The sequence below is a fragment of the Plectropomus leopardus genome, chromosome 22, assembly GCF_008729295.1.
Source record: "Plectropomus leopardus isolate mb chromosome 22, YSFRI_Pleo_2.0, whole genome shotgun sequence".
Taxonomy (NCBI): Eukaryota; Metazoa; Chordata; class Actinopteri; order Perciformes; family Serranidae; genus Plectropomus; species Plectropomus leopardus.
This window is the reverse complement of record NC_056484.1, coordinates 19,627,798-19,644,227: the sequence shown is the minus strand read 5'-3', so window position 1 is coordinate 19,644,227 and position 16,430 is coordinate 19,627,798. Positions and strand designations below refer to the sequence as shown.

The 16,430-nt window shown below is 37.9% G+C and overlaps 1 protein-coding gene across 1 annotated transcript in view; it reads left to right on the top strand.

The window, feature by feature from the left end:
* LOC121961204 (anoctamin-4-like) overlaps positions 1 to 13,635 on the top strand; it is a 44,320-nt gene extending 30,685 nt beyond the window's left edge. The window contains exons 16-29 of the mRNA XM_042511097.1: positions 3,140 to 3,222; positions 3,898 to 4,038; positions 4,943 to 5,107; positions 5,321 to 5,357; positions 6,103 to 6,214; positions 6,897 to 6,954; positions 7,435 to 7,532; positions 7,686 to 7,828; positions 8,801 to 8,953; positions 9,050 to 9,197; positions 9,488 to 9,607; positions 10,153 to 10,258; positions 11,376 to 11,592; positions 12,426 to 13,635. Coding sequence (XP_042367031.1) covers positions 3,140 to 3,222; positions 3,898 to 4,038; positions 4,943 to 5,107; positions 5,321 to 5,357; positions 6,103 to 6,214; positions 6,897 to 6,954; positions 7,435 to 7,532; positions 7,686 to 7,828; positions 8,801 to 8,953; positions 9,050 to 9,197; positions 9,488 to 9,607; positions 10,153 to 10,258; positions 11,376 to 11,567 — 1,556 coding nt within the window. The 3' untranslated portion in view covers positions 11,568 to 11,592; positions 12,426 to 13,635. The remainder of the gene's footprint in view (positions 1 to 3,139; positions 3,223 to 3,897; positions 4,039 to 4,942; positions 5,108 to 5,320; positions 5,358 to 6,102; positions 6,215 to 6,896; positions 6,955 to 7,434; positions 7,533 to 7,685; positions 7,829 to 8,800; positions 8,954 to 9,049; positions 9,198 to 9,487; positions 9,608 to 10,152; positions 10,259 to 11,375; positions 11,593 to 12,425) is intronic.
* The last annotated feature ends 2,795 nt before the right edge of the window (positions 13,636 to 16,430 follow it).

Genomic DNA, 16,430 nt, shown 5'->3' with positions numbered 1-16,430 from the left:
CCCCTAGTAGTTACATTCTTCTTTCACCACTACTGGCTACAGCTGTCTTGCTCAATACTGGACCAATTTCAGAAATTGTTGTTTCAATACATTGTAGACGCAATAAAAAAAGCAATAAAAAAAGGGTACGGGGTGAAAATAAAGTACATGTTAAATACATACGTCAGGAGTGAAGGAATGTTAGAATTATTAATTTATTTGTGCACCTACTTGTGAAAGCAGTGCAGGCCCTATTGCAGTGTGTGTTAATAATTTAGATACTTAAACACGTTCAGACAATGTCCTCATTGAAGTGGAACCCTCTATCAGTTTCACGTGTATAAATGTTTTATGGTGAATTGCAGTTGTGTGAAAAAAATGTATTTATGAAGACAGAACTTGGAAAAGTTGCTAAAATCTTAGGCAAAAATCACACCACGTTTGGGCTAGATCTCCTGTATTTTAAAGCTTCAGATGGTCTTTAATTAGTGTGACTCTCATTGGAAATGTTACAGTACCAGCTGATGAAAGGTGTGATGTTGACTCCCAGTGGGTCACCTCTGGTTGAGTCAGATTTTGGTTCTGGAGAAATCCCATCAGTCAGATCCTGCACAGCTCCAGGAGCGTCCCTGAGCTGCCGGGCAGAGATATTTGCTTGTATTTAATTTAATCCTGGCAATAAATTTTTTTTCCTGCACGCTAAAAGGATCAAATCGGATTAATATCTTGTTATAATTTGGCTTTGAAAAGAAGTAAATGTTGCAGGCTGTATAAGCACTGAAAAGCAAGGCTGTGTTAAAAGGAGGGAAAACAGCCTTTTTTACATGCAAATTAAGATGAAAGTTTCATATTGTGCATATACTGATTTGATCTTTTTTCTTGCATTTTATTGTCTCACTGAGGCCTGGTGGGGATCCTGTGTGTGTGTAACTGCGTGTATCTGTTTTTCTGCAGCTTATCTCACAAACCGCTGTACTAATCAGCCTAATATTTTGGGTGCACATTTATGTCTCATGGTTGCAGTGATACATATTTATTGAAAAACACTGTTTTATTGATTGTTTTATACTGTCATTTACTGACTCCTCGCTGACTAGAAGCTAAGGGGCCACAAGTTTTCCAGAAATCAGCTCAGCTAAAAAGAACAATCTTACCTAGTTTGTTACAGGCCACATTTGAGCTTTGGTCGTGGCTTTAAAACTGACATCCATAGAAAGTTTGATCTTATTTTAAATGGACATCTGCAGAGTCATCTAACACTTGATATGTTATGATCTGCTTCCACTAATTCAAGTTCTAAGAGCAAAATCTGTTTTATGAATTTATGTTGATATTGTACTTTTAAAATGTTTTTAATAGTTGTTGTGTCTGCACTTAAAGAGACTTGATTCAAAATATAAAAGATACTGTGTGAGGGCTGGGGAATGTATTTACTGAAAATTCAAATCTAAGTGACAAAAAAGATGCATTCAATGTGTACGGCAAAAGAAAATGGAAAGAATATTCTGGGTATGGTTTTATTTCTGTTAAGATTTTGGTAAAATGTTAAGTCATACCAGTGTCATGTCAAGTATTTTTTTTTCCAAAGTGAAAGGCCAAATGCTTTCTGTGTCTATCTCTTTTCTTGCTTACAAACTAACTTTAACAGCCTTTAATAAGTTACAGACCACTAGGCAAAGTGCAAATGTTTTGAACTTTAAAGTCATGCAGCCTTTTGAATTGTAAGGTTAAAATTGAATTAGTTACTTGAATTAGTGTTGAATAGCTTCATATTACATTTAATTTATGATTTGCCATTCACTGTAAAAGACTTAAGAAAACTAGAAAGCAGCTGAAGAAAAAGTTTAATCAAAAACAAGGGTATATAAGAGGGTAAAATGTCAAAACTGTTTGGATACATATCACCTAAGAGTCATAAACAATCTGATCTTTTTAACATCAAGTAGAATACAATATAAACAAGATATATGCATCCTTGTACAAATATAAGACATTACACACAAACTAATAATCTGATTAAAACATACCAAACTGATGTTAAACTTTCAAACTGGGAACCAGGATGCTTTTAAATATCAAACCCTATGCCAGAAGCCACTCTCAAAATACTTTAAGGTATTCCAGTTTAACGTGTTTATCCAGTTGAAAGTGAAGAATAAAAGTGCACTAATGTACTGACCTTACAGTAACTGCTTCTTGGAAGTTGCTTCGGCTGCTGCTGCTGCTGTCAAATCAGCTTTATTCTGAGGTTCAACTGCAGCACAGAATGAGCTCAAATCCCTTCATTAAGGTTCCTCAGAAGTGTTCTCCCCCCGCAGGCTCCACATGGGAAGCGTTACCCTTCTCAGACAGCTGAGCCTTCAAAACATTTTTTCTCTGTGTTCGACAGAGATGTGGACACAACTGAAAGAATAAGCCAAAGCGTTTGCTTGAAATGCGGAGGATTAAAGCTTGTGATCAGTGTTCAATGGAGAATCAGGCAGGCGCGTGGACAATAAGTAAGCTATCCAAAGGACTTTGTTCAGCAGCACCTGCCCTACAAACCTGAACAGCCTGTTCCACAGTGACCTCTCTGTATAACCCATGACAGTTTCAGCTCTCTCTGATTGTCTTGGCGTCAAACCAAAAGTCAGCATCACATGCCACGAGAACAGATGTTAAGGGATTTGACTTCACCTTTTTCTTCACATGAGGGAATTTATCTCATGTTCCCTAAATGTCTTTTTTGAAGTTTAGGTTGTAAAACAATTGATGTCTGAGTTTTCATTTTTCATGGGTTTTTGTTTATTTGTCAATGCAGCATCAAAGCTCTGTGTGATAACCTCTGGTGATAAAATATAACCCTAATTATTTAATTTTTTTTACCAGAGTTTGCAGCTTCTTCCAGTAGCAGGAACAAAATAGTCTCATATTCTGACCTTTTGTCCAGGTTGCAGCTATTGTGCCAGGTTAAAGCTGCACAAATGAATATTTTTTGTATTAACAGTGGGTGAAATGATTATGGGTAATGGTAAAGGGGTCGCTCATAGTGGCAAACTCACAGGGAATTATAACCCAGCTCTGCAGTTCTCTTCTTTTACCCCTCAATGACGAGGTGTACATGCACAAAATGTCCAGTTTTACCCTAATTCTGTTTAGCTTTTTTCTTCATGTGTTTCAGCAACAGTCTTCTTGGAGTTCTGGAAAAGGCGCAGAGCTGTCCTCGCATATGACTGGGACCTCATTGACTGGGAGGAAGAGGAGGTGAAGAATTTCCTTCATGTGATCATTGTATTTCTAATCTGAGAAGAAATTTAAAGTACCAAAAACAAACTATCTGCCATTTACATTTTTATTAAATTTTGTTCTCTATAGTTTAAGTTAGCTAACTTGTTGCTCTTTGGCTTTGAGGTTTCGACTTAAAACACTGACAATGTTTCTGCCCTCAGAGCAGCTCGGCCCTTGAGAAATGTTTGCCTACTCATACCTCTTTTCAGTCTATGCTATCCTGCAGCTATATATTTAAAAAAAGCTTGAATTGCTGTGCTGAAAACCTGCTCCTAAAGAGTCTGTCTAAAATCTATTCATGACTCACAGGAAATGTACAGTTTTAAAGCTTTTACAAACTCAGACCTCTACACAGTTGTCGCACAGCAATTTGGTTTTGTCAGAACTTTTGGTAGGTTTATAATGCTCATGCCTGTCTTACAGATCAACCTCCGACCCTCGTCTGTCAGTCATACTCAAAATGGTAAACGTGTTCTCTGAAGGGCTGCCGTTTGTGGGTGTGAAAGTGACTCAGAGTCTCAGTCTGCTTTGCACAGAACAGAGATAAACTCTTGGATTTTTTTTTCACTAGCAACACCTGATAGCCTAATATGAGTTTTTAAAAATCTCTTTATGTTCACTGATACATTTTGCTCATGTCCTTTTTTTCAGGAGGAAATACGCCCCCAGTTTGAGGCCAAATACTCCAAGAAGGAGAGGATGAACCCCATATCTGGAAAGCCTGAGCCTTACCAGGCCTTCACTGACAAATACAGTCGCCTCATCGTCTCAACATCTGGGATCTTTTTTATGGTGAGTGTCTGGAGTAAAGAAATGTCAAGTAGCAGGTGTGCCACTCTCAACTTTGTATGTATTAGGGCTGAGTATCGTCACCTGATACCCAGAAAGTATTGACCGAAATAACCCAGTGCCAAGTAGTATCAAAACATTTAAGGTCATATGAGTCCTTCAGTAGGGCATTGGAGATTCTAATAATCAGTTGGAGACCCTCATTGGACTGAGATTGATTCAAGTCAAGCAGTTGACTTGAATCAGCAGTTTGCTGCAGAGTGAGTGTTCTTGACTTAACGCTACTATTTGGTACAAGGAGCTGCGGACATGCAGACAGCAGCACAGAAGAGGAGAGAGGAGAGACCTTTTTTACAGAAGTGGTAAATTTGTAGCTCACAGCAACATAATATAAAACAGCATCTGGCTTTTGTTAGATATTTAGTGCCGCTGTCCATTCAAACTTAAAACTTCGTAAAAGAAACAAAACAAATTGTTGAATACTCATAGCCAAATCTGATTCAACTGGTATAATTCTGAGTTGGATACAGCCCTTTCTTGCATACTATCTTTTTTGATCCTGGACTGTCCCAACTTCTTGCTGGATCAGCTATTTTTTTGTTGCTTCCGTCATTACAGCCACTCTCCTCTCCGTCAAACAAAAATACATTTTCACCACAAATGAATGCAGAGAAGCCTCAAACTGATGTAGAAAATTTCACCAGCATGCAGAAAATTAAGTCTTTGACATTCAAAATTACTTGGCAGAGGACCCCAAAACCTTCCAGTGTATTCCCCCAAATGCTGGAACGACACCTACTCTTGTGTAAAGTGCTTGATGATAAATTGTTACAGTGTAAGTTGAATGTGGTGTTGGTATTTATTGGTGTTGTTAGCGGTATCTTTGGATGTCATTCTGATGTCACAGATACTGGTGGTGATCGCCGCCGTGTTTGGCATTGTCATTTACCGCGTGATCACCGTCAGCACCTTCGCCGCCTTCGGCTGGGCTCTCATTAGGAATAACTCTCAGGTGGCCACCACAGGAACGGCAGTCTGCATTAACTTCTGCATGATCATGCTCCTCAACGTGGTGAGTGTCCATCAACATCAGCCACACAAAAGTGAAGTGATTCATAAAAAGGTGGTAATAATCACAACCAAGATGCAAAGATACGGGAAGCCTTTTTTGTGTGCACATAAAGGCTACATTTATTCTTTGTACAGGCTGTTGTTAACAGTAGAACATTTAAATTCAATTTAACCTGCTCCCTCACTAATGTTCTCCAACACTGTTTTTTCCTAGCTCTATGAAAAAGTTGCTCTTCTTCTCACTAATTTAGGTAAGTGGATTGCACCAGCAGATCAAGTGTTCTTGAAGCTGAAAGATAATTTTTAATGGAGACGTGATTACTGGTGTTCATCGTTGTTGGTTCGGTACTGAACATACAGTAGTACTGATGAGGCTTGGATGGTATAACTTCCTGAAATTCCACTGGGGAATACAGTATTTGACAGCATTTGTGTATGGCGCTGTCCCGCACACAAATACAGATTAGTTAGCTGGTCCACTGTTCCAACAATCAACATCTCTGGTTTGGTCAAAATAAACCCTTAATTCCTAAGTTAGATGTGGAAATATGCTGTTTTTCTCCGTGGTCTCTTTCTGCTGTTGCTGGACAGCTGTCTTGTAACGTTATCCCTACCACTTAGAGTCACCATGCTTCTCAGCTCATCCTCCTGTTCCACCAGTAGAGACTGACCTCTGGTGGTGTGTGCTCTGCATTATTTATAACCACATAGACCTCGCCACAATACCTACTGAGCACCAAATACTTTGCTTTATCACTGTCAACTGCCCAATGAGCAGAGGCTCTCAGTTTGAAGACGGACATTTAAGGAGAAAAAAAACAAGAAAAAAATCTCCCCCCCCAGAAAACCTATCAGCAATGTATTCAACCAATCAGCAGTAGCTAGAATATTTGTCCAATTGCTAAGCCCTACTCCAGTGTCTGTATCTCTTTATCTACATCTCATTTATCAGTTTATCTCACTGTTATTGTTCTGTCTCTCTCTACGCCACCACAGAACAGCCAAGGACAGAATCAGAGTGGGAGAACAGCTTTACCCTCAAGATGTTCCTTTTTCAGTTCGTCAACCTCAACAGTTCGACTTTCTACATTGCCTTCTTCCTGGGGAGGTGAGACACTCCTTCAATCAAATCACTTTAAAATCACTTTTTTGTCACATCTGCAATAACACACAGTACAGTGTGTTGTGAAATTCTTTTATATCTAGTTCCAGAAAGCATACAACAAACAGAAAAAAATAGAATAGGATACCATAGAACTCCCTAATGAAAGTTACTGATGTCAGGGGATAAAACAGAAATGTTGATGTGTGTGTCATCAGTGTAACAAGACACCATATTTTTAAATAGACAGAACCTTGAGCCACACTACAAGAAGTATTGACTCTTTTCTCAGAACTCCTTAACGGACACAAGTATTTTCAGCTTTTACAGTAAATGAATGATGTGTGCCAAAAAACTCAGTCCAAGAGTCTAACCTCCCAATATGGAGAATATAAAATCTAGAGTCGACCGTTTTATGGCATTAAGACTTTTACAGCTTTGAGCCTCAATTTTATTCTGATATATTTGCAAGTTTGAGCAGAGCAGAGCTAGGATCTGTTTGTCACTGAAGGTTTTTATACTGTTTTATTCTTTTCGAAGCTGTATTTCCGTTTTTCAACAGGACTAAAACCAAACACATCTTCATTGGCTCTTGCAAAGTCTGCCAATGTTGCATAATATAGATCTACCAACTGACATAAGAAAAACTTTATTTTTAAAGTTACTGCTTTTTCCCCTTGGTTGACAGATTTACAGGCCGGCCTGGTGCATATCTACGCCTCATCAACCGCTGGAAACTGGAAGAAGTGAGTAATTACTTTGCTTTCCCATCAGGGAATAACAGCAAAGCATTATGGATTCAAGCAGTTCTAAATTGGACATTAAGCTATTATTGTATGCCCAGCCACCAGCCGTTTAACCCCCCTCAGCAGTAAGCGCTGCTGCCAGCAGTACTTATGGGAACATGCGGGGAACTAACACACACTGAAGTGGTCTGAGGGGACTAAAGGCCTGAGCTTGCGCTTTCAGGTGCTGAGCTAATGTGCCCCCCCACTTGTTCCCATGGCTGCTGAAATGGAAATGGAAAAATTCTCTGTAATGTGACATGTGGAGTATAAGTGCAGCCTCAGTCATCATGATGGTGCTTGGAGAGATCAGTGGCTTTTATGAACATTTCCAAAGCTGATAAAAGCTTTAGGGACACATCTGAAAGGTGTTTTGACTGCAGTATTGCACTCAGAGATCAGCAGAAAACTGCTGTTTATTTTCTTTCTTTCTTTGTGCAGTGCCACCCCAGTGGCTGTCTCATTGACCTCTGTATGCAAATGGGGATCATCATGGTGCTAAAACAGACATGGAACAATTTCATGGAGCTCGGCTACCCGTGAGTGATTATTTCCATCTTTAAATGATCAAGCAACGAATAATTAACAATTAAAACAAATAATACTGTGTTAAACTAACTATCCTCATTCGGATATAGCATCAGATCTACTTGTTTCTGTACTGAATCTATCTTCTGTTGTTGTTTTTCGAGGCTGATCCAGAACTGGTGGACACGGCGGCGACTGAGGAGAGAGCACGGACAGAAAGCCAAGGCCAGCTTTCCACAGTGGGAGAGAGATTACAACTTACAGCCAATGAATGCCTATGGACTCTTTGATGAATACTTAGAAATGAGTATGTTGCAGCAGAGTTGCCTTTAAACATTTTCTTTACAAATGGAGCATAGGTAGAAACCCTTAGTCGTGTTAGTGCCGCAACCTCAGTTATCAGGTGTGAGGTTACTCCAAATACTCTCCACAGCTTAATCTTCTATAATGCATTTTTTTAAACAATGAAACGTTATTTTCATTTTGTGACCCAGCAGCTGCAGTTATGTAACTGTGACACTGATTTGCAGTAGATTAAATTTGGTGCCGGAAGCTTTTTCACAAGCTCTCATCTTTATTGTTTCTCTCCACTGTTGCATTTATGACTTAGTGAATTATAATAAATAAACTTAAAAGCGGTACTCATCATTATTTTTATTTTAACTATATATAAAATGACGATGTGTAGTGTGACAGGAGTCACTTATGGTGACAAATCCACAGACAACTGTAACTCTACTGTGTAACTTCCTTCAGCATTTAAACGTCTTTCAGTGTATGGTTTTTAGGTGCAGCAGGTTGCTGTTTTCATTAAAAAGGCTCTCATAAACCCCCTATATACTACCTGACCAGCACCAAACAGCAGATACACAAAGTTAACAACTAGCTAGTCAGCATAGTGTGGCATTTTGTAGCTGTTTTCAGGTTATCTGTCCCAGGTTATCATTCCCGTGAGCATGCCGTCTCTAGAACACCTTGACAGAATCTCTTCAGATTTGGCACAAACATCCCCTTGGAGTCAATGATGAACTGAGTAGATAAAGGTCAACGCTCAAAGTCACTGTGACTGTCTAAAAGGATGTAATGATGAAGTGATGACATTTCATATCCCAAACTTGTGACATCATAATGTTCTGCAGAAACACTTTTCTGCCATATCCAACGTTATAACAGAAGTGGAGACGTGGTTTGATACTGAGTTGATTTGTGTACTGCAACTTGAATAATTTGTGCAGGCATATAACTGCAAGGTTGTAACTCTAGTTTGTATTTCTTTCAGTTCTGCAGTTTGGCTTCACCACCATCTTTGTGGCAGCCTTCCCTCTGGCCCCTCTCTTAGCGCTGCTCAACAACGTCATCGAGATTCGTTTAGACGCCTACAAGTTCGTCACACAATGGCGGCGACCTCTGCCCTCACAAGCCAAAGACATAGGTGATTTAAATATAATACAAATATAATACATAAATTGTTACCATTAAGAAATGTTTTTTTTAGATATAATCTTATGTTTAATTGTGTTTGTGGCAGGAATCTGGTATGGCATTCTGGAGGGCATCGGCATCTTGGCTGTCATCACAAACGCCTTTGTTATCGCTGTTACCTCAGACTTTATCCCTCGCCTTGTTTACGCTTATAAGTATGGACCTTGTGCTGGTCAGGGTCGAGCAGGGGAGGGGTGAGTGATCAGTTAACCCCTAACATGGGTTAGTTTAGTTTAAAAGATCTAGTGAGAAGGATTTAGGGGGAAGAATGAGTACTGAAGGAATTCCAACCAGGAGAAATTTCTCATCTGCTATTCTCACCACTAGATGGCACTAATACTTTTAATTCTTCCACACTTCTCCTTTAATCGTAGTCAGTAATAAGCAGGACTTCTGACTCTGTTATTTCTTTGTGTAACAGTGGTTTATTCTGTTCCTGTTTTATTATAAGTGTTGAATAAAATAATTTCTCATATGTTCTCAGGTGTATGATGGGTTACGTCAACGCCAGTCTCTCAGTTTTTCGGGTGTCTGACTTTGAAAGGAGGTCACAGTCAAAGACTAATGGCTCTGAGCTGTTTGGAGAAGCTGTTAAGTATTGCAGGTAAGGCATGTGTGTGTGTTTGTTTGTGTGTGTGGGAGAACCAACAGCTTTCAGTGCTCATCGTGCATAACGTGTTAAAAATAAAATGTAAACTGTCACTGATTTTTCTGTTACTGAGCCACAATTTAAGGTTTTCACCAATATTCTTCACTAAAGAAAGAAAAACATGTCCGAAGCTTATTTATTTTAGGGATTTGGCTGCACGTATTTGTGCAACTTCAGGAAGGATTGCACCAGCGTGTGTGTGTGTGGGTGTTCATCCATCACTTTATTAATGATCCCTATTAACACACAGGCTCGGACTGAGCTTCATGTAAAATATAAATCCAAATATAAATACTAGAAACAGGAGAAGAAGGTAATTAATAAGCACAAAAGACAACCTCATCTTGTGCGCACAGGCTATTTTGAAGCCTAATATGACATTTATCAGTTTATTTTGCTTGTATGTATACACGTTTGATATCCAGATTTTCTGTCACTTGTTGAATCACTGATATATTATTAGTGCTACATTGTGATGACCTTTAACTCATGCACACCAGGTATCGTGACTACAGGGAGCCTCCAGACTCTGCTGAACCGTACTCATACACTCTGCAGTTCTGGCACGTCCTGGCAGCGCGGCTAGCATTCATCATTGTGTTTGAGGTCAGTGTTTTTAATTAGTGACAAATGACAGCAGGCTGGCTTTGGAAATGGATTCTTTCATATTATTTTGTCAATGTTTTTGACTTCTCTGTCTCCACTCATGAGTGCCCAGCTACATCTTTTTCAACATTTTTTGCGATAATTTGCTCATAGAACATACATTTTAAAGGAATTTAATTTTCGCTGTTGGCATTTCTCTGCTTCAGATGGATTTGTCTTTAACTGTGCATTTAATGTTTTTCTGTTATCCATTCTGCCTACTCTGACAGAAGTAGGAGAAGTAGTTTAACACCAAGACTAAATGCATGCTTCATTTGCAGTCTGTGGACAGGTTTAACTTTTAAGCTCATGTTGTCTGCCAGAGTATTTCAATTATGTCAGTGTATGCCAAGTGGTACCACTAGAAAAAAAACATTTTAGGTGCAACTCATCTTAATTTAAAAAAAATCATTCTGATGCAGTTCCTGAGATTTTCACATGTACAAAAGAAATGCACCAGACCTCATTTTAGCATGTGCTAACTACTACTTGAATGTTTTTGATTCTCTGTTTGTAAGCATTTGTGCCTCCCCTGTTCTGTGTGTTCTCAGTGCTCTGGTTGCAACAAACTAAATGATTTCTGTGACTTGCTGCCAGCTTTTATCAGCAGCCTCAGTTCAGAACCATGTGCCGCACTGCCACTAATGAGCCTCACACAGGTGGTTCAAAACCTGCTCGTTTAGCTCTCTCCACAGAGTCACAAAGGACCCAATTCACATAAAAATGCCTTTCAAAAAGCCTTTTTTAAAGAAATAATTAACCCCTCAGGTCTGCTTTAATATTGCACACACTCGCATCACAAAATCAAGCTTTAAAAATGTTTTTTTTTTCATGTAATATTATTATTGTGTGTGTAATATTATTCAATAATTTTCAGAATTTTAACCCTTTAAATGCCATGTTTTTGACTTTTAGCGTGCATTTTTTAAATTGTATAATAAATCACTTAAAGTTTGAAAGTGAGTAGCTAAATGCCCTGTGTTCATTTATCTCCACCTTGTCACTTCAGTATGTGGTTTGTTTTTATTGTAAATGTAAGACCCTGGCATCATTTGTGATAACATACTTTTTTTCCCAGCATATGGTGTTTGCCATCAAGACCCTGATCGCATATCTGATCCCTGACCTCCCCAAGGACCTGCGGGACAGAATGCGCAGAGAGAAATACCTGATCCAGGAGATGATGTACGAGGCTGAACTGGAGAGACTGCAGAAGGAGAAAAACGAGAAGAAGAAAAAAGAAAGGGCCCATCACAAAGAATGGCCCTGAATGCACCATCTGGTATACAGAAACAGTATGTATAAGAGATTTTTTTCAGCTCTGTTAATGACTCTTGTGGAGGTGGATGGTCAAACAAACTCTTTAATTTCGCAATTCTGCTGTTCGTGTCCAGTGTGAAACCAAAAGTCTATGGAGTTTTTTTAATAACATAACATAATAACATTTTAACAACAGCCTAATGTGCTACTTTGTGTAGCATACTATGTTTATTTTGTTACATTATGTTAGTAACGATCGCACTGATTTTATGACAAACTAGGATTTTTTTTTTCCCAGACCTAATCACATGCTTTTGTTGCCAAAACCTTACCTCAACCTACGTTTTAAGTTTATTTTGAAAAAAAAGAAACAACCCACAATGCATGTAATGAGCATAATTTGAAACAACATACTTAAGCATCTAAAACTGAATCAGGAGGGGTACCTAGCTAACATGTCATATTTTGACATGTAGGGCTGCTGAACAAGTGTCTGTATTTTATGCGTTGTCTTGGGACATAAAAAATGAAAACAGTGCAGAAGAATGCTTAACAGTTAAAGTAATAGTAATTTAGCTACTGGTCAAGACTGAATGAGCATACATTTTAAGATCTGTAGCTCAGGTTATCAGGTTAATTAAAGAAAAAGTTTTGCATTTAGTTTGAAGTCTTGCCAAAGGCTTACAGAAAGAGTAGAGTCCAGAATCAAGAAGGAACAGAAGAAAAGAAGCATAGAGAGTTGTGCCTATTGCAGTTGCTGCATGCCAAGTCCTCAGCTGTGTAAAAATGAAGATTATAGTATTTAAAATGTAATGCATGTATGTTCTCAGTGCTTCAGGCCTTTATATATATTTTCTCTTATTCCCAGGTTTTCACTGCACATTGGAGGACAGAGACGAGCGCCGGGTTTCCTGCATGATACTGGACCCTCATACCTTCCTCCTGCCATGTCAGACCAGCACCTCCTACTGGACAGCTGATGAACTGCATCCAGCGGGGCCACACAGGGCCCATGAATCTGCATACATAACGGATGTCCTCTTGAACATTTGGCAGGGGGGGTTTGCTACATTTTTTTTCTCCAGATAAGTTTCTACCACATTGGACTCTCAACAGTGTATGTCTTCAGATCCTGAATGTAGATTTCAAACAAAACTAAACTTTTCCAGAGTTCTTGTTTTAGTCAAAGGAAATAACGCCGAGCTTACTGAATGACAAACCCTGTTTACATTTCTCCTTGTACGAGGAGTTCACATATTGCTTTATTGTAAATGGGGATATTTAAATGAATGTCAGGCCATTTGCTCTGCTATAGTGTAGCGCAATTAATATAGAGTGCAATTTCTAAAGAAATTGCGGTGGGATTGCTGGTGGCTGAAAATCTGAAAGTCGGGAGCTAAACTAAATTGCTTGAAAAGCTGAACGCTGGACTGCATTGCTTTGTGTGTAGCAGGGAGCTGAACAGCATCACTTAAATGGCTGGGAGCAAACTGCATTGCTGGCTTAACCTTTTATGAAGAAGCATCTGAATGATTTTGAAGAGTTAGAATAATAGAATAATAAAAGAACAAAATATAGTGCGAGCATTGAAAGGTGTTGAAATGAGAGATATAGTGTGAGGACTTATATGATCTCAAGTGTACAGAGAAAAGAGCGAAGATGTCATTCAAGTATGTTAGTTGGAATAAGGATATTCATCAGCTGAGATCTAAATGCCATAAGCACTACAATAAATTGTGGAAGAAAAAGTCAAATATTTTATTTTGAAAATCTTTTGCACTTACGAAGCCTGCCATGAGCTCCTGTGACCCTTTGGGGCTTTTATTTTGAAAATCATTCAGCTGACTTAGGGCCCCCCCAGTAAACTCTTGTTTCCATTTAGGGCTTTTGTTTTGAAATCTTTAAGTATACTTTAAGGCCGGGGCCCCATTAAACTTATATTTCCAATTGGGGCCTTTATTTTGGAAATCTATCAGCCTACTTAAGGGCCCCCCAGTAATGTTGTTTGCCCTTGAGAAAAATGTTTTTGGTTGCCTCAGCCACCATGTGAATGTGTGTGTGAATGGGTGAATGTGACAATGCAGTGTGAAAGTGCTTTGAATGGTCAATAAGACTAGAAAAGTGCTATACAAGTACAGTCCATTTCCCATTTACCATAAACTCTTGTTCCCACCTAGGAACAAGAGTTACTTACAACTTATGTGCTTTATTACATACTTAAGGGCCCCTCAGTAAACTTTTGTTTTCATCTGGGGCCTTTACTTTGAAATTCTGCCCCCCCTCCCAAAACTCTTTTGTCAACTTGGGTACTTTATTTTGAAAAATCCCACACTTGTGTCATCCCCCCCCCCAAGAAGTTTTCCCCAAACTCTGGAAAGAAGCTTAATTTGCAGGTTCCGTTTTGTGTCCCCACCTGCAATTAAAGGTTGCCATGGTGATGGTAACTGCTGGTCTGGGTTACTCCTTGGTCTGAGTTTAAATAGATAATAAGTTCAGAAGCACCTTTCCAACTGTGGTATATTACTCACAGACGGTTACTCTTATCTCTTATATTGATATATGATGATAGAGAGGACTCATAAAATTTCTAATTTTAGCTGTTTGTGTATGTTTGCACGGATAGTTACATTTGAAAAGGAGGCATTATTTTCTATTTTGAAGAAAATGAAGAGAAATTTTAAAAAAAAATCTTTGATTATTCCATCCATACATTTGTACTGAGGAAAAAGGAGAGAAAAGGGTTGAATCTTTTGTAAATATAAACAACAAGAGTTATTCCAGAAATGTTCATGATGTGCTGAACATTTTGAAGTTTCAATGAAGCTAAAAAGGGTGAAGAATTATGAAAGGATACTGAGAGAAACATAGAAATGATTGCAGCTGTTACCCAGCAATCCCACCAATAATAAGAAAATAAGAGATGAGATTGCTCTCTCAGCAATTTCACCAATTAAACTTAAGAGATCTGTTCTATAAAATCTGCGGCAGTGGCTACAGTTGGCTTAAATGGGAAATGCTTTCCATTTGAATTTAGATTCATAAATGCAGTAATAAACATTATTTATTGTAAAGAAACTTTGACTTGGCTGTGTGTTTGTCTGGTCATTTTGGGTCATTATTGTCGAAAAAAAAAGGCCAGAGAAGAAAAGAAGAAAAAATATAACTACATGAAATGACAACTATTTCACAGGTTTGTCGTTTCCTCAAAAAAAAAAAAAAGGTTTACAACCAATAATTTGGTAGTAATTATAGGGACAAGATTTGATTTTTATTTTTCCTATGAATTGGTATTGTAACAGGCTGTGAATGTAAAAATGTGAAATTAGTCGAAAGAACAGCACAAATGGTGGTCACTATGGTGAGTAAAGTTATCACTGATACATAAATAATGATTTCCAACTTAGACGTAATCATATCCTTATTTTCCCTATAAATATTTCCCAAAATGACCCAGTTCTTTTCAGGAAACTTCTTGAAAATCACTGAAAAGGGGGTTTATTAACCACTTATCTTCTTTGAAATTAATAATATCAAATCACCTCCACTACAATCCAGTAAAGACCACTGCAGTATATTTAAACAAAAAAAGCTCATCTAATCTAATTTCTCGTATGATACTTTATGTAATATATGTACTGCTTTTTACATAAGATTTGTTTTAGACTTAACGTTATTTGGTTTTTCATTAAGATATGACGAGCAAACACAAGAAGAACAAGGAAATAGAAATTTCACCCTATAAGAGTACAAACATTTTGCACTGATACAAATTCTTTAAATTACACTCGGGTAAAAGCAGGATTGTAGCTGGGGTTTTTAGAATGCTGAGCCTTTTTTACATGATTTATTTATTTAATAAATAATTCCTTCTTGTACACTTTCTGTAAATTTTATTTCCCAGCAAGAAAATGTATACATGCTGATTCAAAGCCTTCTCCACTTTGTTAGATTAAAAAAAATCAGCATAGAAAATGCTAAAACCTTTATTTGTTTGCTATTACAAGTCATCATTTTTTAAGGTATGAGGTCTAAAAATAAATCAGCTTATCCCCAAAAAGTGGATGTTTGCAGTTATTGTGTGTAAACTCCTCCCTGGTGGCTAAAATCCCCATTTTCACCAAATGAATACTGAGGACATAACCTCGGTGTCCTCGGTGCTCGGGAGCCAAAATGATGAGGAGACAAACATGTGATTTCCATTCACACCACCAGAGAGAGTCAGAGTGTTTTGTTGTACTTCAGCAGCAGACATTCACAGGCATTTATTGTTCAACTCGTCTCAACAATACAATCAAAACAGAAAAATATAACTATTTTTGGCCAAGTTGTATATCAAATATTAAAATGCATAGATTTTGATGGAGTTTTGAGGGGATTCAGTGGATTTCAGTCCATTTTGAAAAATGTATGATTGAATTAAGTCTTTGAAACCTGGAGTGACATCATCTTTCTTGTGCTGCTTTCAGATACCTTTCACAAGCATTTCAAACTATGACCTCAGAGCACATTGGTGCAATTTCATTCAAAAACATGGGGGTAAAAGGCAATAACAGAAATCTTCAGCAAATTTCAAGAAATTAGTACATTTAGAAAATCAGTTTTTCAAAGGCTAGAGAAAATATCTAGGGAAAAATATATTTATAATTATCATAATTACATGTTAAAAAAATATGATATATATTTTTAAGCACTTTCTACAGGTTGTTTCCTTGTTCCTTTTCTGCTCATTTTTGGGGTCATTTCTTTTTTGTTGTTCATTGCCTTCTTCTTATGGTTTTAAAGAAACCAAGCCAATTTGCTCAGGTTTTAAAGGGTTAAAATGAGATATTTCCAAATTTACATCAGTCAATCGAACCACATTTGTCTGTGATTT